Below are 25,703 nucleotides of genomic sequence, written 5' to 3'. Positions count from 1 at the left end.
CACTCTTGTCTATTAGTGGTGAAAACTTGCAAAGATATGAGGTATGTTTTACTACACACAGCCTAGGCCTAGGCAGATAGAGGAAATATATTTCTTGGCGGAAGAATTAGGCCTATTATCTAAATCCGTTAGGATTAAATGTCTTGTTGCTTAGCCTTTATTTTATGAAATCTTGCCAGATATAGGCTATGTAGTAACCGTTTTAGAATAGCAATAAGCCACTCGGGTCTGTAGGTTCCACTGATTTTAGAACAGCCTAGGCCTACGCTGCACCAGTCCTTTTAGGCAAGTCCTACTCGTCAATGGAGTAAGAAAGGACTTTGGCATAGCGAAGTAGGCTGTTCTGCAGACCCCTATTGCTTTTCTCTTGTAGTGTTTTGGGACAAAATATTATAGTAATCTTATATGAATACTATGAATAGGGGACTAATTGGTGTTCAGTTTTCTCTGTAAGTGTGTTCAGGTACAGTATGGGTTTTACCAATTACCAGATGTGCTTGGCATTTTGAATAGAAGTGTTTTCACAATGATAACAGGAGATTTCACTTTGTGTGTTGCAGAATGGCAAACAATGTGCAAAGCAGAAAATATGTTTATGCTATGGTATGGTATTGGTAGCCTAGAAATCTAGACGCGCCCCTAGCGGCCGCAAATTACATTTGCTGCCAGGGCTAGTCTAGCAACTCTCCGTTGGCTTGTGAGCTCCAGAAATCGAAACTTAATCAGGCCAATGAAATCGTGTATAGAGTCGTTAGGTGGGCTTAACATAATGATTGATGGCAGAGTTGCAACTAGCCAACTAGCTCCGCTGGTGGGAAACGCATGGGACTCATAGCGCTGCCGCTGTCCTATTGCGTGCAGAGGGAATTTGAAAGACAACTGATTATCCCGCCCCTCGGACTGAGCACTGCAAACGGTGAGTGCCCAGACCCTACATTTTAATGTGGGTCTGGCTCGTCAGGCTATGGTATTGGGGTTTTGGTCTAAGCATTCATTTTTAGTACTAGCAAAGTCCTTTTAGGCAAGTCCCTCCACTTGGCAGCCATATTGCAATGCTTTTGGGGACTCATCAGGCATCCTATTCGGCAGAAATGCGCGTGCGCAAGGAAGGAAGGGGTGGGATATGTGTAGACAACGGCCATATTGGCGTTACGAACTAGCCCCATGCATTTCTATGGAGGATTTTTTGAGTGCTGCGTCTCCTCATTAGAAAGTCTCTGGCACTAGTGAGTAGCAGGGGTGTTTCATCATTAGGGTATGCTTTAAATATGATACCAAAAGGGAGACGTAGGCTAGTCTACATTCCTGCATACTGCTATAAAAGAAAATATGTAGGGTGTGTGTAGCCCAGAGCTGTGGTCAAGACCACCTTAGGCAAGTAGGTTAGAAGACAAGTCCGAGAATAGGACTAGTTAACACTCAAGATTGAGTGAAAAGAGGTTTCAGTCAAAGACAAAGAGTCCAAAGACATTTGAGTCTGGGTCCAAAAGGAGAGGGACAGAACTGAAACAAAGAAAGAAAAAAAACGAAAAATTTTCTTTGAAATTTATTGACATTTTTCTGTAATGTTAGAAACATTGAAGGCTATATCTACTTTTTACACCATTAGTTAATGCTGTTATGGCAATTTCACCCAGCCATTGTAGATGGATTTTAAAAAAAAAAAAAAAAAAAGGTCACTTATAGGAAAAGGTATGGCCTGCTTTTTCGATTTTCTTCTTGTAGCCTTGTAAACACTTTACCACCATCACCATGTTTTACATCTCCATTTACATTAACCACACAGTAATTATAAAAACACTTACAAGATGTATTTATTTTCAAATAACTGCTCAATAGTTGCTGCAGCCATCAGCTGATGTATGGTCCACACAGCATGTGGCAGAGCAGACCCACCACTGGCAAGCACTAGGGGTACAATCATATACTCAGTCAGTCATATCCAAATATATATTCATGTGTGAATGTTCCAATGATAGAGAATCCAGACCCAGGCCAGTTGCTTTAAACTATTAAGACATGTTTCATTTAGTTAGAACTCTGTTGCCTAATTTGTATTTCTGTGAGGCTGTCTTTGTACCGGAGACCTTGTGAGATTGAGAATGAGATTATAGATTCAGAGTTGAAGGTGAAATGAACTCAGTTCTATGCCTTGCAGTGGCTGACAGCTGTTCAAAAACTGGCTGTATTAACCCTGTACTGGGTGCCACACAATGTAATGAGAACATCTTACTGACAGCTAAACAGGAAAGTATATTCATTTTAATATAATATTTTCTATTTTTTCCCACATCCTTATTTTCTGAAGATGATTAATGATGTAAAGTGTAAACTGCAGTCACTGAAAATGGTACATATTAATTCTGTAGACTGAGTCTCTCTGATACATTTTTTAGTGTGCATCTCCTATCTTCCAGTGACAATGTTCTATGTACGTGCTTCAGCAATATGAGCACCCCGTGGTAGTAAAGCCAATTCATTCAATTACCTGGTTCAGTGAATCAGAGGTGCACTCAAATAAATTAGATGTGTTTGTTTTACACAGTCCCTTCTAGAATGTCATGCAACTTAAGATCTTTTTTTTTTTTTTTTTAAGCAAAAATGGGCTTCTGTCAGCTTAGGCAGACGTCCTCAAAACTCTTTTTTTACTCAGTCCACCATATGAGTTTTTTTTCTGTGTGAAGTGAACAAAACATATTTAGGACTATAGGAATTTCTTAACCTGAAATTCCTAGAACCACAAGTCATTATCATGATATCACTAGTCACAAAGATCCATCAGAGTCCATCAGAAAAATAATTACAAAATAAGGAAAAGTCTTAATTCCTCACACCATAATCAACAAACGTGTTCTCTTACGTCCTGTTCCCTAGTGCCAGAAAGTGATTTTCACCACTGGTTTCCTCCTTCATCTTTATCCCTCTACCTGTTCTTCCTGGTAGGTGGACACAGATATGGCACTGTAGGGGTTCAGAACCATCTGGGCACAGCGCACCATGGTGCCCAGGAGAAAGAGGCAGAGGAGGAAGAAGAAGAAAAGGGCAAAGCCCAGATCCACGTCGACCTCCAGCGTGGCTCTAGGAGGGAGTGTGGGCACGTCCATCCTCCCCCACGACAGGCTCTGGGATGGGGATCCACAGGCTCAGGAGAGACGCTTGAGGTTGGCGCTGAGTGTTGGCGAATGGTCCTCACAATTGGGAAGCTTTTGGCTCTTCTTTTAGTGCATGTCCAAGAACGACACCCTTCTCAGAACTCGGAAAGAATTCAACAGTTTTGGTTGTAGTTTTTGTGTTTTCTTTCCACTTTCTTCTTCCACAACCCTTTTTTTCCCCTGTGAAGCTGCTCCTGGGGTGCGTCTCAGTTTCACCTGACCACGGCAGGTGTTCTCTCCCTTGCACAGTTCCTTCCGCTCAGATAACAGCCCCAAGCATGTTGCTGTCCACCAAATGCACTCTCCGCCCTTAAAGACACACACAACTACACTTGGCACCTGTGTCCAGCATCAATATTTCAGCAGGAGTTTGGTAACAATCATACCGTATAAGGGATTAAGACACCCTGTTAGGCTCCTGATGTTGCGGGTCAGCCTAACCTCAGGACACACATACACTCTCACACAATATTCTGGTGCTATGGGTCAGCCTTACCTAACATGCGCACGCACGCACACACACACACAGCTCTTATTAGCATAGAAAAGTCTGTCCAATGGAGAGTCCAAATATTGAGGGAAAACAGGGGAAACTTGGGTTGTGCATTCAGACGGTCATCAGAGGTGTAGGAGTGAAAGTGGAATTAGCTGATAATGGGGCTGTGGCTTTACTGTTAGACCTTAAGAAGAGGCTGTGGTTCATCTCGTCTCATCTATAGTGACAGTAGAATGGATCCAGCTTGGTCTGGAACTGGTCCAGATACCCCCCAGGCCCAGTGACCTGCAGCAGAAGGTTGGGCATCGATGGCCAGCTCACCAGGTCTAACTCACCGCCATCTCTTCATGTGGCATCTGAAGGCAATGAACACAAAACCTTGAATGTGATTTGACCAAAAACCATCCACCATATACAAGGTTGAAATTTGCCTCAACCGATTTGCTAAAAAAAAAAAAAACAATTAGAAAAGCATTATGAATAGGAAACGTGAGAAAAAATGATACTGCACACTGGCATGTTGATGGGCCACATTAAGCATGTGTTGGGCATGCTGCAGCAAGCTTTACATGATGCCCAATACAAACAAAGCCGTGGACAGATTGCTTCCTGCTTGGTTTGGCACGAGTTGCCGCAGTGAAACAGGACGAAGCTGTGAGTAAGGCGATCCGCCCAATTGAACAGAGATCACTGTGCCCGGCCCGCTGGGGAGATACAGCACACACGGGCCAGAGAAGCGCCAGGCAAGCTGACCCCACTGTGAATAAAGCAGATGTGTGTGTCCATCACCTGACAGAAGGACACTAGAGGAAGAAAACAGATACAACACTGGCAGGCTGATGATGCCTGCCCTGGGCCCAGCCTGAGAATAAAATACGCAAAACATTTTTGTACAATATAATGATTTAATACAAAAAAAGACAACAAACATCATTCTTTCTCGTTTAACATTTCATATACATATATTTTTTTTCCATATATTTGTGTGTCTTAAGTGAAATATATAAACTGCAATTCACATCATTGTAAAAACCTGGACACGGGAAAACCAAAGTGGTTTCAAATCTGCACAGACGACAAGAAACATATCGCCCTTTTAAAAATGGGAAAGTACTAAAGACAGGTGTGTGTACTTTTATATATTACATGTATTGACATCTGTGAGAGACGGTCTCCTTCAAACATGTGCAGACATCATTACACACACACACACACACACACAAAAAGGGTGTCAATCAAAATCATCTAGAATAAAAAAAAAAAAAAAACACACATTTCACGTGATGGGATTGCTCAAGCCTTTGGATTCGGTGGCCCCCTCCTGTGTCCAAAACAGTCCCCACTTCTCTTAAAAGGCCAATTGGAAGGACCTACTACAGCTAAACCAAAGCTAATGAGTAGTTTAACCCAACATGCCTGAGAATTAAACAAAAAGACCAAAAATGTCAACGACTAAACTAATCTTGCTTTCAAAAAAATGAAAAAGACCCAATCACTATTTTAATAAATATTTGGGATTCTATGTAGAACGATCAGTCCCAGGGAGTGAAGGGAGTCCAACAGATAGCCCAGGGAGCAGCTGGTTCTATCTAGAGTGTAACCAGAACCAGCAGAACTATCGGTACTGTGGGCTGCTAAGGTGAAAGGTCAAAGCAGTTTCCCTCACTTGACTGGGGTGGAGTTGTAAAGGGGAATTGAGCACCAAAAGAAACTCCTTTCCATTTAGAAGGGAGGGGAGCAAGGGAGAATTGAGCACCAAAAGAAACTCCTTTCCATTTCGAAGAGAATAGAGGAGCCAGGGCCAAAGAAACCTGAGAATACCTAATATCTTTATTATACCTTTACCTGTAAAATATCTTTTGTCTTTTTACTTTGCCTCATCTAGTGCATGATAAAACAATTTAACCTGTAACAACGCATACCAAAAAAGACCAAATAACCAACAAAGAAAATGGCTTTTAAAATACAAAATTCCTGCACATAATTATTGCTTTCACTTTATCCTTGCTCTTCAATATTTCTTTTTCATAAAAGAAAACCAAGAAAAATCGATTACAATTCCAAGAGGATTAAAAAACAAACAAACAAACTAAGAAACAAACAAACAAGCTGGAGTTGACACACAAGTGAAGAGTGGAAGGAGAGTGTGGATGGTCTCTTCAGGAAGCAGGAAGGCTGTGTGAGGGTCTGAAAGCATCTCAACCAAATGGCACACCCAGTCCACAACTTCCATTAGTCCGACTCATTTCCTTTAAGGGTGACCAAGTAATTGCGTGGGACTGACAACCTCTGCTGCTCTCCAGTTACTGAGGAACAACCTTCTGCACTTCCAACCACACCTGTGAAGTGTGCCTGGGTTTGTGTACATGTATGTGTGTGTGGCCCATAAAAACCACTCCCGTTCCATCACAACACAATACAATATTCATAGGACAGCGGAGATGCATAGGAATGGGCTGAGATTGTACGCTCTCAAAACACGATCGCGCGTTTGTGTGCGTTGGGACTGAAAGGTGACTCACTGGAAGAGCTGTGAGAAGACAGAGATGGGCTGATGGGTGTCGAGTTCCCGCTCCGCTCCGGCCCACAGGGAATCGACCTCTGACCCTGACGCACTCCTAGTACACCGCTGTGACCCCATGGGGTCAAAGCTCAGTGCTTAAGGCAAGTGCCACATCTTCTCTCTTTCTGAGACAGGGTTTCGCGTCTCTTGAGCCATGAGCTCCCAAGACCTCCAAAGTCCAGCTGAGGCCCGTACGCATCTGGGCATTACTATGGCCCGACACGCTCCAGATGGAGTCTACAGATAAATCTACATGTGATAAATCAACATAAATCTAAGTGTGTGTGGAGGGGAAGTGTGCAGTAGTTCTTAGAGTGGCAGTGCACCAGTGTGTGGGACATTTTGTGCTTTTATTGTGCGATTGTGCGCTTACTCTGTGTACTGCACTGCAAAACTACTTATCTAATCAAATCTAACCAAGTGTTATTAATCTTATATCAAGATAAAAAAAAAACTATTTGTATTGTTTTCAGTATAAAGAGACTTGCCTAACACTTTCTCGTAAAATCATTTGACTTAATTTCATTTTTATAAGTCGCTTTATACTAAAAACAATACCAAACAGATTTTTTTTAATCTTAATATAAGATTAAGAATCCATTTTTTGCTGTGTGGCTGTGTGGCCACTCAAACAGCCAAATGGCTGAGTGTGGAATTGTGTGTCTGTGTAATTCTGACATCTACAAGTCCTGTTATCACATATCACATTCCTTTGAGATAATTTTCTTATTCTCTGCAGACTCTAGAAAAAAAAAAAAAAAAAAAAAAAAAAAAAAAACACCCTGTTCTCATCCGGTCCTGGTCTAGACCTGGTCCTTGACGCAATTTAGATCTCTTTCATCACCTGAGGTCATCCTCAGATTCCATGGCTCAACATCCTTCTCTCTGGACCTATCCCTACATCATCAACCTCCATTTGGTAAAAAAATCAACAGAAAACAGAACACCCAAGAGAGACATAAAGAGGGCACCACTCAAAGAAGGACAAGGGGAAAGGAAAAACAGCCTTGTAGAGAAAGAGACAGAAAGAAGGGAGAGCGAGAAAGAGGGAAAAGATATTCAACACTAGTTCACTCATTGAAGGAGGGGAACATGGAAATCTCGCCAAAGTCCTCGCCGTTAAAATTGGCCGATGGATCCAGCATGGACAAAACATCCTGCTGAAGAAGAGAGAGAGAGAGAGAGAGAGAGAGAGAGAGATGAGAAAGAGGATGATTAGGAAAATGAGGATGCAGTGTTTGGAACAGGTCACCGTTTACAAACCAAGCCATGACAGGGATGCTACGAGTGCGTTGACTCACCGGAAACATCTCCGCCTGATTGGCCTGATGGTTAGCGGCACCCTGGGCTTGAGGCTGGCCCTGCCACTGGCCCCACACTGCCTCTGCTGGCCTGGAGGGGAACTGTGCTCCTGCCTGACTGCCATTTCCTGCAAAGGAAAAAAACGGAGGATAAAATTAGAACACATTTGGAAAAACCCCAGGGCAAACATTTGGTCAAGTAAGTTGTCCAGCTGTGCTGCATATTCTTTCTGCTCACCATAGCCGTTGGTGGAGGTGCTAGAGGAATTGAGGGTCGGGTAGGTGGCCACGCTGGAGGGGGTGGTGGTGGCAGCGCTGCCCATCGGCCTGTACGAGGAAGAGGAGGAGGTGGAGGAAGATGAGGTGAAGTCCCCCATGCCAAACGGGGGAGACTTCACTGTGGACACTGCCCCCTGCTGGATGTGAAAAGATGAAAAAAAAAAAAAAAATGTCAGTACACGAACACCAGACCAGGGTCCAGTGGGGCTGGATTATACAGCTGCAATCCAGTTGTACAAGGGGCTCTTCTTACGAGTAGTACCAGAAAAACAGGAAGTTGTTCAAAATTAGGTGAAAATACATTACGTCATACGTCATTTTCACATGCCCATCACAAGCTGTTCAACCAAAGCACTATTGCAGCTTGGGTCTTGTACCTGTGTGTATGTGTGTGTGTGTATGTATGTATGTATGTGTGTGTGTGTGTGTGTGTGTGTGTAAAACCCACCTGTGTGTTGAAGGGGGGGCCTTGGTCCCTCCCACGCTGCATTAGCCCCCATTGCCCCAGCCTGGTTGGGGCTGGCGGTGTTGGGGGCGCCCCCTCCAGGCGCGTTCTGGCGGGACATGTGGGCCAGCATCTGACCTGCCGAGGGGGGCACCTGAACCATCTGCTGGGGGTGTCCCACTGGCCTGAGGTCAGCACAGAGCACCAATCAGCAGAGCTTTACACATGAATGTATACGAAGCAATTTTAGGCGCTGTAGGTCAGTCTCTCTCAAACTTCTTTGACTTGAGGCCTGGTCATGTCAGACTTTGGGGTCATAGGACCCACCCACCCGCAAATAGTGACATGCTTTTTATTCATTATAATTTGAATGTTTAAGGTCAGAAAACACAATACCAGCTTTTGCGTATGGTAAATGGCAAATGCCTACCCTAAATATCTGTTACAGATTCTCTCTTGTGCATAAGCACACAAGAGCACTCATGCCACTACCACCTAATGGTATGCCTCTATGTTGGAAGACATCAAATGAGTAAGTATTTCCTGATTGAGGAAACTGATTTGTTGTCTTTTTCTACATGTCCACGGTTCCATGACAACGTTTAATTGTTGCACAATTATCAGGCAAGTGACAGGAGCAGCGGGTATAATTTTACTCTGTGGCTCAGCGGACCAGCAGTCTCATCGTCACAGAGCGGTGCCATAGTTTGAGAAACACTGCTCTGGATGTGTGTGTGTGTGTGTGTGTGTGTGTGTGTGTGTGTGTGTGATGCGCGGTACCTGTATGAGTCAGCGGGTCGTCCGGCTGCTGAGAAGGTGTTGGGCTGGGTGAACATCTGCTGAACGGCCGAGGGCAGAAGTGGTGGGCAGGGGCTTCGGCTGGTCTGAGGACACACACACACACACACACACACACACACACACACACACAAGTGTCATGAAGGCCTTCATAAGAACACATTTCCCCCCCACAATAGTAAAGCACACCACTGCAAGAAGCGTAGAGCTCTACAATAGCATTAAACATTCAATGCCATCGCCAGTGAGTACGGACATCACACACACACACACCCCCACCCCAACAAAACTACATACACACCTGTGAGTATGGACATCACACACACACCCTCCCACCCCAACAAAACTACACACACACACACACACACACACATACCTGTGAGTACGGACATCACAAACACACCCTCCCACTCCAACAAAACTACACACACACACACACACACCTGTGGGTACGGACATCACAAACACACCCTCCCACGCGAACAAAACCACACACACACACCTGCAAAGAGGTCAGAGAACTGGGGGTCTCGCTCGGCATACAGCTCCCCTTTGTCCAGCGGCTTACTGTGATTGGAGGCATTTACGCTTACAGTAGCGCCTACTGCCTGTGCAGCCGCCTAGGGGAGAGGGAGAGAGGAGAGAGGAGAGGAGAGGTGGAGAGGAGAAGGAGGGAGAAAAGAGAGGAGGAGGGAGAGAAAGAGAGGAGAGAGTAAGTAAAAGAGAGGTTAGGAGAGGTGGCCATAAGGTTCTACATACCGAGAGATTGGCAGCGAGAGGAAGATCTTGAGAGGGTGGAGAAAAGAGAAAACAGGAAGAAGGACTAAAGTTGAAGGTTTTGAATTTTTAATAGAGAATGGAGGTTACCAGCGAGTTGAAAGATGGAATTAAGAGGAAAGAATAGAAAGATTTTCAAACAAAGATATCTATTAAGGCCTAACAAAATGTTCAGTTTCAGGAAATTACAAAAACTCAGCCAGACGCCAGCTAACTAAACTGTTTAAATTATTAAAATTTCCCTTGGGATGACTAAAGTATCTATCTATCGATCTATCTACCCAGCGCATTGACCTTGGAAAACTAGATGATAATGGTGGTAGTTGTGAATAGTAGCAAAATGAAGTACCATCATCACAGAAGCTAGCTACTAGTGTTTCACTGCATTTTAGCCAGGTAGTTCTCTCTGTTCAGGAGAATATTGCAACTAGTGTTGCAACCACCACGCGCGAGTATAAATGGTTACGCCGCTTCTGTGACGTCACATCGCACTTAAGTGTTAAGGTCAGGTGTGTTGCGGCGTATGTTGTCAGGTGTGATGCATTGGATACTGTCAGAATATCTAATAGGAGAACGGTCACTCTCAGAACACTTCCTGTTTCTGAGGCTGCAGAGGACTCTCGCGTGCGAGCTCAGAATGAATGGAAGCCTATGGAGCTTCCCCAATCAATCAAAATGCTAGTGTGTTAAGGGCAAAACCGGACCACCTTGTAACATACTGAAAGAACACAGATGTTTGATTTGCTTGTTTCAGTTTTGGAGGAAAACCCATGCTGTAGTTGTGAAAACTACAATAAAATGTTAAGTTTGTTGGCGATAAGCAAGTGAAAAAAAATCTATTTAGCCATCTAGTCTCATAGACTCCAATTAATTCTGCGCTTGCTCGCGACCGCCCCTACGGGAACTATGGGTGAACTGCAACCAGTTTTGATATAGTGGCAGTTAACAGAAATGAACAGGCTCTCCATAAACAGGCTCTGGTACGGTGTTCAAGATCAGCTCACCTGTGGCAGTGCCACCTGGGTAGAATCATACAAACCCTCTCTGCCTCCGGCCCCCTCCAGCTCAGCCTGCTGCTGGAGTTGCCTGTAGTGCAGGGAGAGGGAGAGAGGGAGAGGGAGAGGGAGAGGGAGAGAGAGAGAGAGAGAGAGTCAGTAAAGTCATATGGGCCAGATGAGTAAGGCCCATCACCAACACCAGAAACCCATCACCTGCAAACAAAATCCAAAACAGTCCCTTTACCATGGATACCACAGTGCAAGTAAACAGGAAAAGACCAGCCCACAGCAGCAGCAGACGTCCTTATCACCACCAACAGAAGAGAAAGTAAAAACAAAAAAGGTTGATAGAAAGAAAGGTTGAAAGAGAGAAAGAAATAAAGGATGGAAGAGAGACGAGAGAGCAGCCATGTTAAGGTGTATTCCTAGGGTTCCAGCACCATAGAAATGCAGGGGGGGGGGGGGTCATTCTGGTCTCACCTGACCGGTACCTGCCCGGGGCTGTGGGCAGGGGGGCAGTTAGGGCTGTTCTGCCCCAGCGTGAGGGGCAGTGCCACCCCCGGGGACGACAGGGGGGTGAGGGAGTCCTGATTCGGAGCTCTACTGCCACCCAAATGCCCCAGAGAGGGCAGGAGAAGAGAGACAAACACACATACATACATACATACTCAATCACTCAGTCGGACACTGAATTACTGCCTCCGACCTCCACACATGCACATTCTGAAGGGTGGAGGAAAGGTCACTCACATTCTCATAAGCAAAACCACAGGACTGGATATGTGTAATTAACACCACACCCCAGAACTGCACGGGTACATCACCCTCGATCACGATATTGATGACGTTCACAACATTAGAGGAAAACATACATTACGTTTTTTTTTTAAATAATTTTGAATATTTCATTCTCAAAGTTTCAACTATGCCACCTGTGACACACATCCTTATCTTTCCAGCTGACATTTTTTGATGCACCTGTACTTGCACACACTTTCACTTTAGAATGGCGTGAATGACTGAGGGAGGAGAACCGTGGACACAAGTTTCAAAATCAAAGCGATAGTTTGTTTATTTTCTGAAGTGACGCATATTTCCCCTTGGGACCTACAATATCATGCTCTCTACGGAAAATAATAACCAAAGGAAAAAAAATAAGACCTTGTGAATGAAATTCAAGACTTTTAAGACCCCGCGGATACCCTGTATGAATATGTGTTTGTAAATGATACCGATGTTTGAGTTTAAGTAGGTTATTGTCATGTAGTCACTTAAAGAGTGTGTGTGTGTGTGTGTGTGTGTATGGGGGGGATATGGTGGGTGTGTGGTATGTGTGTGTGTGTGTGTATGATATTATGGTGTGTGTGTGTGTGTGTGTGTGTGTATAATTGTAATAATAATAATATGGTGTGTGTGTGTGTGTGTGTGTGTGTGTATAATTAATATGGTGTGTATGGTGTGTGTGTGTGTGTGTGTGTGTGTGCGTATAATTATTAATGGGGTAATGGTGTGTGTGTGTGTGTGTGTGTGTGTGTGTATGGTGTGTGTGTATAGATGGGGGTAATAGCTTGTGTGGTATAAGGTGTATGGATATAAGGGTTAGCTTCAGCCAAACTTTGGCATGGCATGAGCCAGGTCAGGATATGAAGGTTTTTTCGAAACATGACGCCACATGGCATTTGCAACTTTTGAACCGGTTTTACATTCTGTACACAGGCTGTAGTTCCTACCTGTAGTCCATGACAACGCAACGTCTGGATCATGTATGTCTCCCCAAGTGATTTAAAACGAAACAAATGTCACTGATTTATTTAGTTTGCTTTCTTGCAACATTGACATGATTAGGCTATGCATTTGATAAATGGCCAGGCTGCCAGTCGAGGCAAAAGCCAAATATCCAACAACAGTTGCAGACTCTATGCCTGCTCGAACCACAATACCCGAGGGATGTGTGCTTCTATCGGTAAGTTTAACTTGTGTTGGCTTCATTTAGTCTGCCTGCAAATGTAGCTTAGGTTTAACAAGCTGCAAATTCACACTGGGTGCAGCAAAAATCCCAGCTATCCACATCTTACATCCCATGTCTACTTAATTATAGTAATTTTCGTTGGAGCCTATTGCATACAACCTGTCCAAATATTTGTGTAGTCTAAAGTGACTCAATATTGATTTGCATAGTTTATTATCACATATGAACATCACATTAAATAACCTAGGACTTCAGAGACAGGGCAAACTTCTACCACCATTCCCAAAATGTTATCCTAACCAATTTAATACATTTGCACTTATAACGAGGTGAGGCGCGTTCACGAACAACTTCTTTTCCTCTGAGGGAATGTCCGATCTTCTGTCTCTGTCTGTAACGTGGACTCTAATAGGCTAATTCTACCTGGTGCCGGAAACGAACACCCATGAAACGCCATTTTCGTAAAGATTTCAAACTTTTTTGGCTGAAATAGCTAGCCTAGCATGGGCCATTGAAATGAATGGGGGCGAGTCACTCTCTCCAGTTATATATATAATACCTCCATGGTATGGTATGTGTGTGAATTACATAGTTAATATGACATACTTGACATTGGCGTTGGTGCAGATGATGTACTCAATCTCCTCGGAGAAGGGGTTCTGGAACGTGAAGGAGCTGGTCCGCATCCAGATCCATTCGTTGGTCTTGGAGCGGAAGCGGAACATCACTGACATGACCTGCCCTCTCAACTTCACCACCTTAACACAAACAGAGGGAGGGAGGAGGAACATTTCAAATGTAAGCAGCACATCTCATTTATGTATGGTAAGGCAATGCATATGTATTGTGTTGTATGTATATGTATATTGTCTATGCATGTATATGTATTACCAGTACATATGCACCCACGTATGCAGACACACGCATTCACGTACCTGTTGCAGACTGTCTCGAAGTAAACTCTGATCTTCAGGATGGGCCAGTTCAAGAATGTTCTTTCCCAGGAGTTCCTGCAGAACACAAAACACACACAGCCAAACAAAACAAACCTAAATAAAACACTTCAACTCCACCACAGGTTGCAGCCATACATGGAAAGTACTCATTGCCCCCTATTGGTTTTGCAGAGCAAAATAAATGGGATTCTCCATAAGTCGTTTTTACACTGAGATCACGCAACATTCACAGGAAGAGGAGACGTCTTTATGCTGCATCGTGTGTCTAAAAATGAGGCGAAAGCATAGCCAGCCTGGTACTTCATACTGCGAGTGATTACATACAAGCCGGCATATTGAGGAGCTAGGACATTAAACAGCCAAGAGCTCAAACATAGCAAATATACAGTAGAACGGACTGGTCAAGAAAGTATCAAACATGTTTGATTGAATCTGGATTGCGGCAACAATGGTAAGAATCGCAAAAGGATTCAAATCAGTCACCCCAATACATATAACGATTCCAGCCGCGACTGAACACTGACCTACACTGTGAACTACCGTTGACTCCTTCAGACTTCCCACGACTGTCATAGACGTTCCATCCTTTCAAAATCAGGGTTAAAAATCGGGAGGGCTGTTCCCAGCTTTAGGGTGCTTTTTTAAATATATAAACTTGGTCTATGGGATTATACATGTAGATTGGTGTCCAAGTAAACCAATCAGTTTACTTTAGTTTACCTGAGGCTGGTAGCCCACGGTGGCCATGCAGCGGTGATCTACAAAGGTGAACAAGCCCTGGCAGTCGTGGCGGGAGATGAACTCCACAGGGACGTTCAGGCTGCTGGTACTCGAGTCGCTGGGACAACAGGTCACCTAAACAGTGCGAACGGAGAAGAGTCACGGTGCGAATGTGTGTGTACACTACTAACATCGATGGCACAGGACATTACATGTAGCTGTACCTGTAGTCTACCAATGGCTACCAGACAGAAGCGGTTATTCTGGCTGTTGTCAGTGTCTTCATCTGAGAGCGTCACACCTGGAAGACCCAAAAAGGAGACTCTTAGAACCAGAACAACAAAAACAGAACAGAAGAACACAGACAAAACAATCTGAGAACCCTGACTACAATGCACTCAGAATCTCAACGCCAGAGAACACTCAGGAAATTAGGGCCTGTGTCCACTTTTTGCACTGACAGCGCCCTCAACCTTATTTTCAGAGCGCTTCAGTCAAGTGTTTACTGTTGCTAGGTTATGAAGTTTTGATTGGTCGTCGAGAGAGAAGTGACATTGACGAGACCAGTGCTGTTCTAAAAGTTGAACAGATTTCAACTTTCAGCGCTCTGAGCGCTGCAGGAAAGAAGAGTCAGGGCCGAGAGCTTTTTTCCACCAAGGGCGCTGAGCACTTTGAACGCTGAACTTCATAGGATTTGTACAGACAATAGCCGCTGAATTGAATCAAACTCATACGTATAAGTATAAGTATAGTATAGTAATTAAGTATATATACACTCTTTTGATCCCGTGAGGGAAATTTGGTCTCTGCATTTATCCCAATCCGTGAATTAGTGAAACACACTCAACGAACACACAGTGAGGTGAAGCACATACCAATCCCGGCGCAGTGAGCTGCCTGCAACAACAGCGGCGCTCGGGGAGCAGTGAGGGGTTAGGTGCCTTGCTCAAGGGCACTTCAGCCGTGCCTACTGGTCGGGGTTCGAACCAGCAACCCTCCGGTTACAAGTCCGAAGCGCTAACCAGTAGGCCACGGCTGCCCCCATAATCAAATGTGTGAACTAAAGGTGTTCAGATACACCTATCATACCTGCAGGTGGCCATGACTTGATGTAGCCAGTGCAGTGTACCACCACATACTGGGGCTCCCCCTCCTTGGCTGGACCCAGGCCATTCCTGCCCAACAGACAACAGGGGACAGAGTCAAAAGGACATGCGCATCAATAGGACACGCTAAAGGCTGATAGCAAAGGAAGCTAATAACCACTAGCCAGTATAAAGATTAGGTACTGTGAGTAAGGATGCTTATAAGAAGAGAGTAATGGTAGGCCAGTAATAATGACTAGGTACTGTGAGTAAGGATGCTTATAAGAAGAGAGTAATGGTAGGCCAGTAATAATGACTAGGTACTGTGAATAAGATGCTAGGTACTGTGAATGACTAGGTACTGTGAATAAGGATGCTTATAAGAAGAGAGTAATGGTAGGCCAGTAATAATGACTAGGTACTGTGAATAAGGATGCTTATAAGAAGAGAGTAATGGTAGGCCAGTAATAATGACTAGGTGCTGTAATGACTAGGTGATAATGATGAGACCTGAGTAGCTGTAGAATATATGCCCTTATCACCTGTTTCGGCTCCTGAGAAAATTCAGTCTGTTCATTGACACTGGTTCCACTGGACACATCCCAATCCTGTACACACACACACACACAAATGAACAAATGGTAAGTGCATGCAACAGTCAAAGTCATAGTATGGAGGCATCTGTGTGTGTTTTTTCTTTTCTGATCTGATTGGAGGGCAGCAGGGACAGGATTGGAGCCTCACCTCATCCTGCAGATGAATGTATGGGGGTCATAGTAATGTATGGGGCCAAAGCGCCACTATGGCCAGTTGTCTACCATCATCTGTCTACACATATCACAACCCTTCCGCGGCGTGCTCCCATACTCATCCGATGCGCTGAGGAGGCCTTACGCTGCTGTCCCTTCTTCAGTGAACCATAATCCGGTCACAACTGAAAAGCCCCTCCCAGCTGAGGCAGGCAGGCCAATATTGAGTTGCAGAGAGAGTTTTTATATTCAGATCCAACATAAATATAAGATTAGGGCGGAGAGAGGGCCCTGTGGAATACATACTTTCACAACATTTTCAAACAAGCAGCCCACAGTGAGAAAGAGAACAAAGGGGAAAGTTTTTTTTCTAAGAAAAAGCACTAAGACAAGGAAAGGGAAGAAAGAATCTGTATAGAGAGATCCTTTCTATCTGTGCAAAATTAATATAAGAGAGAAACATAGAGAAAATTTCATGATGGAGCAAAAAGAAAGAGAAGACCTTTGCAACCTTAAAGAGAAACAGGGTGAAAGGTTAAAAGAAACATCAGAATCTTCCAGTAAGAAACATGGGAGAAATTAAAACCACTTTCGAAAAGAAAAAAAAGAAAGAAATGCAGACAGGAACACAGAAATGATAGAAGTAGATATAGAAGTGACAGAAATGATTCAGTAGATACAGACAAGTCTTAGACAAAAACAAACACATAAGACAGATAAACAAACAGACAAACACATTGTAAGACATACACAGACAGACAAACACACACACACACAGACAGACTGCAAGACACAAATAGTCGACCACAGAACTGAGCAACTGTATTGTCCCGAATATAAAAAACAGGGTTTTTTTTTCTCAAAATATGTCACAAGCCTGAATGATGGCGAGACCAAGAGATCATTTTGAACAAAGTGGTTCAAAAGTATGTCAAGTTAACCAATTGAGAAGGAGTTGATGATGATTGACACGATAGCGAGCCCAGAAAGACGGTCTTAAAAATGCAGTCATCAAAATCCGCGGTCCTTAAAGCGGCTGTTTCCAACAGATTGATAGGAGAATGTGTGACGTAATGACAGAATGCCCATTACCAGAGCAGTCATACAGTGAAGAGCTAAACACCCACCGACTTCAAAACTAGCCTTAATGATGCGCCGCAATGGACTGTCATTGCGTTGCAGAAGTCTTGTTCAGCGCTTGTCCTCAGACTTCGAGGAGAAGCTACTGTCTTTTCAGCGGTAACCGATTTGATCAACTTAAACTCACTAACACCCCCTGGATCAGATGGATGCTGATTACATGCCAGTGTGTTTTGACATACCAACATCTGCCAGTGTTGAAAATTATAGATTTATAGATAGATACCAAGTTATTCATTAACATATTACAAGTTATTTATTTAATTTAAATTTTATAAATTCATCTTATGATAAAAACGATGATTAAAATTCATCCATGTTTCTCACTAGCATTTTTAAAAAGGTAATTTTTTTATATAAAACAAAATTCGGTCGACAAGAAGCTGCTTCTATTTTCTGATATAAGTTAATGTTGAGCCATTAACTTTCATTAACTGTTCATTTGGCAGCAAAATTGTTTGGGTGAACAGAGCTGTCAAAATGTCTGTTGCTAGCAAGCACAGCATGGTTTAGTGAGACACAGCTAAACACCTTGGAAAACTTACGTTATGCCAACACAATTTTGAGCCTAGCAATATGACAGTAAACTCAGTAAACATTTTAATATATATTCTATAATGCTACTAAAGTTCCACTTGTAAGTAGCCTGCACGTTAAGTTCAGCTTTTTAAAATCTAAAATCAATGGTCACTTTAGCAAGCTTATGTAGCCTCTCATGTAATATAGGCAAATTTATCCTAGCTGTAGAGAAAGCAGGATGTGATTTCCCCAATAGGCCTACCATATTTATAGTGGTTTAACCTGCGGTTTCATATAGATTTAAATACCATTGAAATCACGTTTATCTTTAGTTAAGTTGTAATTTCCACATTATGTCCATGTTGATCTATAGTTGTAATTTTCAATATTAAACGAAATGATGAAGAATCAACATTGAAGGATGACATTGATAAAATTATTTAATGTTGACAATGGAATGTTAATTAAATGTTGATATGCTATCTGCACCTTGCTGTGTCTAAAAACAGCTCTGAATACAGCTCTGGAAAAAAGTAAGAGACCACAGCACATTTTTTGATGTCATCCTATGGTTGCAGAGTGACATTCGAATGAGTTGACGGTCATATTCAAATTTGCATTGGTCTCTGTGTGTGTGTGTAAATGTGTAGATGGATATATATTTTCATTGCTTTTATGTGTGTGGATGGATATATATTTATATGGCTCTTATAGACAGATTGTTGTTTGCACTATTAAGACTGTTAACCAATTTCGTTGTACCATGTGCGATAACAAAGACTGACCATTATTGCTGTTCTCGGATGTGGAGAGCTGCTCTCTGAGTTTCTCCTTGTCATCTGGATGGAGCTGATCGTACAGGGAAGAGCCAAGCCAATCGGACTGTGTCTGGTTTAGGATGGGGGTCACAGAATCAGACACGTACACAATGCGACCGGAGTCGCACGACACCACAAACAGAAACCCGTCTGCCGCCTCCAGGATCAAGTGCTTCAGCTCCTGATAGGATAGAGACACAGACAAAGGGAAAGAGTGGCGAACAAAAAGGGTTAGTCTGTGTCGGACACTGATTTTTCTAAATGGATCTAAGGGGGCTCTGTATGTGTGTGTGTGTGTGTGTGTGTGTGTGTGTGTGTGTGTGTGTGTGTGTGTGTGTGTGTGTGTGTGTGTGTGTGTGTGTGTGTGTGTTTTCACTACCCTGTAAGGGCTGAGCTACACCAGGCGCGTAACTGAAGCGTTCCGTTAGCGTTGCGTCTGCTGCAACAATTAGCTTCCATTATAATCAATGGAAGTAGCTACACCAGACGTGACAGTGGGGCGTACGTTCAAAAAAAAAAAAAATAGACCATTCATCTAAAATGGATTTTACGCGTCGCGAACGGAACGCTTCAGTTACGCGCCTGGTGCAGCTCATACCTAAGAGACGCATGTGTGAAGGCCTGAAAGGGGTGTGCGTACTGCTTGTCTGTGTGAGCGAGCAGAGCGGGCGTCACCTGGTCTGAGAGGAATGAGGGCTTGTAGGTGCCGTCGGGAGTGGTGTTGCCGCCCCGGAGGGACTTCATGTGGGACACGGCCATGCGCAGGATGGTCAGCTTGTCCGGCTTGCGGGCCAGAGCACTGCAGGTGGGCACCATGTCCGACAGCTCCGTGATGTATGCAGTCATCTTGTTTCGCCGCCGCCGTTCGATTTCGCTGTGGTTCTCCCTAAGGTCACGGAGGAGGATGGAGGAAAAAACGACGGGAAAGAGGGATGGGAGGAGGATTGAGAAAGGAGGACAGATGGAGGAGAGATGAAAGGTGGATGAAGGAGAGGCAGAGACGTGGAGGAGGAGGAGAGGGTAAAGGGGGAGCACGGGCCAGCAGAGGAGGAGAGTGGAGAAAAGAAGGTGTGGATAAAGGAGGTGGGGCAGCAGGTGGGAAAGCACAGGTGTGGATGAAGGAGGTGGCGCAGATCAGGTGTGGATGAAGGAGGTGGCGCAGCACAGGTGTGGATGAAGGAGGTGGGAAAGCACAGGTGTGGATAAAGGGGGTGGGAAAGCACAGGTGTGGATAAAGGGGGTGGGAAAGCACAGGTGTGGATGGAGGAGGTGGGACAGCACAGGTGTGGGAAGCAAGTATGAAAACAGAAGAACAAGAGGAAGAAAAGGAGGGTGGAGGAGAGACACAGACAAGATCGGGCAGGATGGAGAACACAGAGCATCGGGGAATCACAGATTAGATCAGAGAAGAGAGAGCAGGAAAGAGAGACAGAACGAAACAGACAAAGAAAAAGGAGGGAGAGAGAGAGAGAGAGAGAGAGAGGACCGAGAGTGAAAAATGAATGCACAAATAATAATAAACCTGCGTCAATGATCTATTCAAATGATGGACAGCAGCTCATCCTTAAAAGAGGGCGAGAGTGAGAGAGTACTGAGTGAACTGAAAGAGAAGACTCTGGGGTGCCTGAGAAACAGAAAGGAATGAGGGCAGAAGAGGGGGAAAGGCTCAAAGAAAAGACTGGACCAAACAACTGTTCCAGCTATTCCTCTTCAGTTATCCAACACATGCTTTGAGAAAAAAATGATTTTGCTACTAAGAACTGCAACACTGTTTGGCTTATTTAACCGACTAAGGGACTTCAAAGGGATGGTCATTTCAGCCACCCAATTATTTTCTTTGTGCCACTCACTGAAGAATGGAGGTGAATTCCTACGGCGACAATGTGAGGATGAGCTCATACAGACTTTAACAGGGAAAAAGCTGCTCAACATGTAAGCTGAGAAAAATAGAAAACTGTTGAATTATCTACTAGTACTTTAGTGATTTGCCATTACACCCTGATCCCCTCACCCACAAATACACACCACATACCCACACCCCTTTCCTTTCTTCATTTATGTCTATATTAGCTGCAGTATGACTTACCTGGCGAAGCGTTCTTTATCATTTGAACCAGCTCCATCATCATCACATCTAGGCAACGGGAGAAAAATAATGGTTTTATGCAAACTATACTATTATTATATGTTTCAATTTGCCCATATGCTTACTTATCTAATGCTTAATCTTGAAAGCACCAGAGATGGAAACGATATGGGCTTACTTTGACATTAAAATAACACATGACACTGTAATGGCTGCTAACATCAAGTCAATTTCCAGTGAAGACAATAATCATCATCAAGTGGCTCATCATAAAATCTATTTGTTGGTAGACTTACCTGAACAGCTTGTTTCCTTCGTCATCGTCATCGAAATCAGAGCTGAAAGCAACAGGGTAATAATCTATGTTACTGTGTGGGTGGATTGCTCAATTTTTGACAACTGCAAGTCTATGCAAGTCTAAGTTGTATTTTCTAACAAATACTATGGAAATGTCGCTTTACACACACAGGCACAAACTTTCCAAAAATGGACATAGTTATCTAATGAGTATCTGCAGAGTTTTATTTATTTATTTTTATTATTATTATTATTACTATGATCTATACCTTTTAAACTTATTTTACTATTGCCCTTTTATGCTTTTATTTGTTATTACTGTTTGCTTTTTTTTTTTTTTATGTAAAGCACATTGAATGACCTCTGTGTATGAAATGCGCTATATAAATAAACTTGACTTGACTAATCACAAAAAAGTTCTAATGACAGAAATCAGTATAGTAGGCTACTCTGCATGTGGTTTAGCGTCAACAGCGCTCCAAGCCAAACTTTAAACTCACCCAGCCCGTCTCTTGTTAGTGCCTTTCGCAACGACAGCTCCGCCGGATGCTGATGATGCTCCTAGCCCCATAGGAGACATGTCTGGCATATCTGACAGGCAAACAAATATAACCGACAGCAACATTACACATTAATTTAAATAACACATTAAACTTTAACTTTTAAAAAATTGTGTAGGTCGTTCAATAACTCAGCAACCAACTCAAAGCCTCTTCTTAACCAACTGCCTGGCCTGGGGTGCGATTCCCAAAAGCATAGTTTCTAACTACGAGGCATCTTCCGTAGTGCTAGTAGCTGAGTTGACAGTATTTGAGTCACATGTTACATACGTTAACGATACAGAAATATGGTGTTGATATTGGGTCGTATTTTGGTCACATAGTAAGAGCTAACAAATATGCTCTTGATATGTGATATAATCGTATATGTGATATAATCTATATGTGACTATATGAAGCTTAAGTGTTCGTGCGTAACTCAAATTCAACTCAAACTCTCATTAGCCAGTGACACTACCAAGGTAGTTGCTATCAATGTTAGCAATATGCTTTTGGGAAACGTACGGACCCTGACCCTCATGGCTTTCATCAGGTCCCTTTCCACAGGTGTATTAATGAAGCACCATGCGGACTGCATTCATAATCTAGGTACTTGATTTTATACACCTGTGGAAAGCGGGACCTGATGAAACCCATGAATAGCATGTTAAGGCGGCAAATCACTCTGAAGTAACGTTAGCATTGTCGAAGTTGGTTAAGTTTGGCACAGGCAGCTTAGCGTTAACGTTCCTCAACCAACTTGCTTCTTCCGTTAAAAGCCAACGCTAAACTTTTTGATGAACATAGTTCAAAGAGTAACACCGAAATACCATCCATGTTACTTCAAACATAAGTCAAACTGTTGACTTATCACAGCTAATGTTAGGGATCCTTAAAGGAAGACACTACATGGCTATCTTGAGATTACATTACGTTATTTTCCTCTAATGTTAGTTTAGTTAGTTAGCTAACATACTGTCTTAACTAAAGTGAGTGCGTATAGTTATCTAGTGGCATCAATAGTAAATGTAAAATATTTTGATGAACAGATTTTTCGTCACATTAACTACAAGAGGACCTAAACTGTAGCAAGCTAAATGTCAAATAGCTAACTATGTGACCAGTGCTGTTCCAGTTAATGTTAGCTGACACAACACCCTTGTGTTCCGAGCTAACGTTAGCTAGCTTAACCGCCGGAGAAGGTTCACACCACGGTCGCACGATATCGTCAGAAACAGGCAGTTGGGTCTCAAACTACCATCATTTTTACCCGAATAAGTTACATGACATCCTCAAGCACAGATAAAGAGTTAACTCAAGTTGTATTATATGCACCAACCTGAGTTTGAAGAGTCCATGTCCGAATTGAAGAAACATAAACAAAACAACTTTATCAGCTGAAAAATCCCCGAACCTTGTTTTCTAGTGGAGCTCCTCACTTAACTGACGTTACTTGCGCATTTTAAGCAAAATAAATAAATGTACGAACTCTAAAGCGGTTTTCCTATATCATTTTTGCAAATGATAATATTTTCGAAACCTAAAAGGGGTGAAATAAGTGTATTTTTGTCTTTCCTGCTTTTTTCTGGTTTAAACCCCTTCCTTATCCAAGATGGCCGGGGATTCCAGAAAAAAAGCGCAACTCAAGCAAACTATTTGTAACTCTCGTTGGCTATTGGTCAAAAATGACAGTTCTTAAACTGCAATTGGTTAAAGATTTTTTGACGTAAAAGCTGTCAAACCCAATAAGTGAAGCCCCGCCCCAGGTTTGCGTTAGAAACGGGCCTTGTTGATGCCGAAACGCCTAGTGTCGGGGTAGTCAGAAATCTCTCATAATGCCGACCATAAAATTGCAAAGTTCTGATGGGGAGATGTTTGAGGTTGATGTTGATATTGCTAAGCAGTCAGTAACAATCAAGACTATGCTCGAAGATTTAGGAATGGATGATGAAGGCGACGATGATCCAGTTCCTTTGCCTAACGTCAATGCAGCCATACTCAAAAAGGTAACGTAAACTAACGTTAGCTTCAATCCATGACACAACACAAATGTTCGATCTGGTGGAAAGCTGACAAGACCTATCATTTTGAATGTTAGATTTTTACACAGCCTATACTGGCAGTTGATGAAATATAAGTTGAACTTATTTGAAATTAAACTGGACATTTGGCTTCTTGGCTAGCTATCTCTCATAGCTATCTAGCTATCTGTAGCATAGCTAGCTAATTCGACCGGGGGAATTCTGAACAACATAGAACTACCACCCTCCATGACGACGATGCGAGTTAGCGATAGCGTTAGCCTAGTTTTTTCTTGAACACTCTACAGCTGAATGGGTTTTAGCTGTCTACTCATTTCACAATAAATTAAAAGAAAAAAATCAAAGGAGAGGACGCCCGGCTCTTTATGGGGGAGTTATGTGCTAAAGTTAGCCACTCATCAGAATTATGATGGTATCATCCTTGGTCTCACGTTACCTCTATGTTGTTAACTCATATTAGTTGGTCAAAACACCTACACCTGTCTTAAGAAGTCAAATGGTTCTCAAGGCCCCTAGTAGTCAACACTGACCGTTATTGTTCGTCATATCGTGATTACCCTTTGCGTCAACTTTTGGCCTTACCTTAAAGGAACACGCCAACTTTTTATTATTATTATTATTATTATTGTATTATTTGCAGTCTACCCAAGAGTCAGATAAGAAGATGCACATATCCTTTTTGTGCGTCCAATAACCCAGTCTGACACCGTCAGCCTATCTTAGCATAATTCACTGCCTACAGCTCCCTTTTTATTGGCTTTGTATCTGTACTAAATATTCTATAACCCCAACCGCCTCTGTCTGGACGATGGTAATTGACTTGAATGCATTTATGTGTATCTGAAATAGGTCATCCAGTGGTGCACACACCACAAAGATGACCCTCCTCCCCCTGAGGATGATGAGAACCGGGAGAAGAGAACAGATGACATCCCAGTGTGGGATCAGGAGTTCCTTAAGGTTGACCAGGGCACACTCTTCGAACTGATTCTGGCCGCAAACTATTTGGATATAAAAGGACTGTTGGATGTGACCTGCAAGACGGTTGCTAACATGATCAAAGGCAAGACCCCTGAGGAGATCAGGAAGACCTTTAACATCAAGAATGACTTCACAGAGGAAGAGGAGGCTCAAGTGCGCAAGGAAAACCAGTGGTGTGAGGAGAAGTGAGATGGGGTACTTCGCCTAACACACCAGTCAGGATGTCTTTGAGATTCTGACTCCTGCACTGTTTATATTTGTGGATATTACATTACCATTACAATAGAGTGACAGACCTTGTGTGTGTTGTTCATAGCCTGATCTTTCCTTTTGCTTGTGTGGTATTAATATTCTTTGCTTGTCATTGTTTTTTGAAAATTTCAGCTTTTTCCTCATATATGTGGGTAGTATTCACTCATAAATCCCAGGAACCACTCTTCCCTATCATAATTTGAATTTTTAGCTTTATTGTCAAGTGAATAGACCTTGGTTTTCACAAATGACACAAGCTTGGTTAACCATTTTATAAACACATCGCATTCTACCTTTCTGTTGGAAATAAAAAATGTTTTCTTTTGCCCAAATTGTTTGCTCTTTTCTTGGGATGTAATAGCGTAACATTATGTACAGTGGACTAGAGTACCTATGTGAGGAATAAGTATTCTATGTTTGCATTCCTGCCCATTACTATACAGCATCCTTTTGGAGACCTTAATTTGGTGATTGTAACAAATATTATAATTTATGGAATACAAAGAAAAGTCACCCAATGAGTTAAATGAAAGCAATCCATTGCACTTCCCATAAGATTCAGAAACTGGTCTGTTTTAGGTATTTCTGTCAAGCATCGTAGTTTTGTTGTATCGTCTCTACCTGTACAGTTTAGTCTTTATTTTCTAAATACTTCAGAGCTCCAGGGTCTGGCATAGATCCATTGTGCGCTTGGTTAAATTACAGAATGATATGTGAGCTCTATATGTTTATGGCACAGAA

General features: G+C 42.9%; 2 protein-coding genes across 2 annotated transcripts; one reads left to right on the top strand and one right to left on the bottom strand.

Annotated features, from left to right (window-relative positions):
- Positions 1–4,533: 4,533 nt before the first annotated feature.
- LOC125305735 (aryl hydrocarbon receptor nuclear translocator-like) lies at positions 4,534–23,372 on the bottom strand. Its single transcript, XM_048260660.1, is given in 23 exon segments — positions 4,534–7,371; positions 7,513–7,640; positions 7,751–7,925; positions 8,240–8,331; positions 8,333–8,421; positions 9,027–9,120; positions 9,537–9,654; positions 10,816–10,897; positions 11,290–11,412; positions 13,385–13,536; positions 13,714–13,788; positions 14,455–14,589; positions 14,679–14,755; positions 15,544–15,629; positions 16,082–16,147; positions 16,284–16,304; positions 16,391–16,446; positions 18,710–18,946; positions 19,441–19,651; positions 20,852–20,899; positions 21,148–21,189; positions 21,649–21,739; positions 23,027–23,372. Coding segments are annotated over 23 exon segments (2,307 nt in total). The 5' UTR covers positions 23,046–23,372; the 3' UTR covers positions 4,534–7,281.
- Positions 23,373–23,444: 72 nt separating this feature from the next.
- LOC125306399 (S-phase kinase-associated protein 1-like) lies at positions 23,445–25,294 on the top strand. Its single transcript, XM_048261739.1, has 2 exons — positions 23,445–23,693; positions 24,579–25,294. Exons 1-2 carry the CDS (start codon positions 23,523–23,525, stop codon positions 24,897–24,899), a joined length of 492 nt encoding a protein of 163 aa, XP_048117696.1. The 5' UTR covers positions 23,445–23,522; the 3' UTR covers positions 24,900–25,294.
- The last annotated feature ends 409 nt before the right edge of the window (positions 25,295–25,703 follow it).

Source organism: Alosa alosa, chromosome 13, assembly GCF_017589495.1.
Source record: "Alosa alosa isolate M-15738 ecotype Scorff River chromosome 13, AALO_Geno_1.1, whole genome shotgun sequence".
Taxonomy (NCBI): Eukaryota; Metazoa; Chordata; class Actinopteri; order Clupeiformes; family Clupeidae; genus Alosa; species Alosa alosa.
This window is presented reverse-complemented; position numbering and strand designations above follow the sequence as displayed.

Bases quoted from the DNA above. Each gene is read 5' to 3' on its own strand.
- LOC125306399 (XM_048261739.1), top strand. From the start codon at position 23,523: ATGCCGACCATAAAATTGCAAAGTTCTGATGGGGAGATGTTTGAGGTT. The intron at 23,694-24,578 runs GTAACGTAAACT...TATCTGAAATAG, and splicing joins ATGCAGCCATACTCAAAAAG to GTCATCCAGTGGTGCACACA.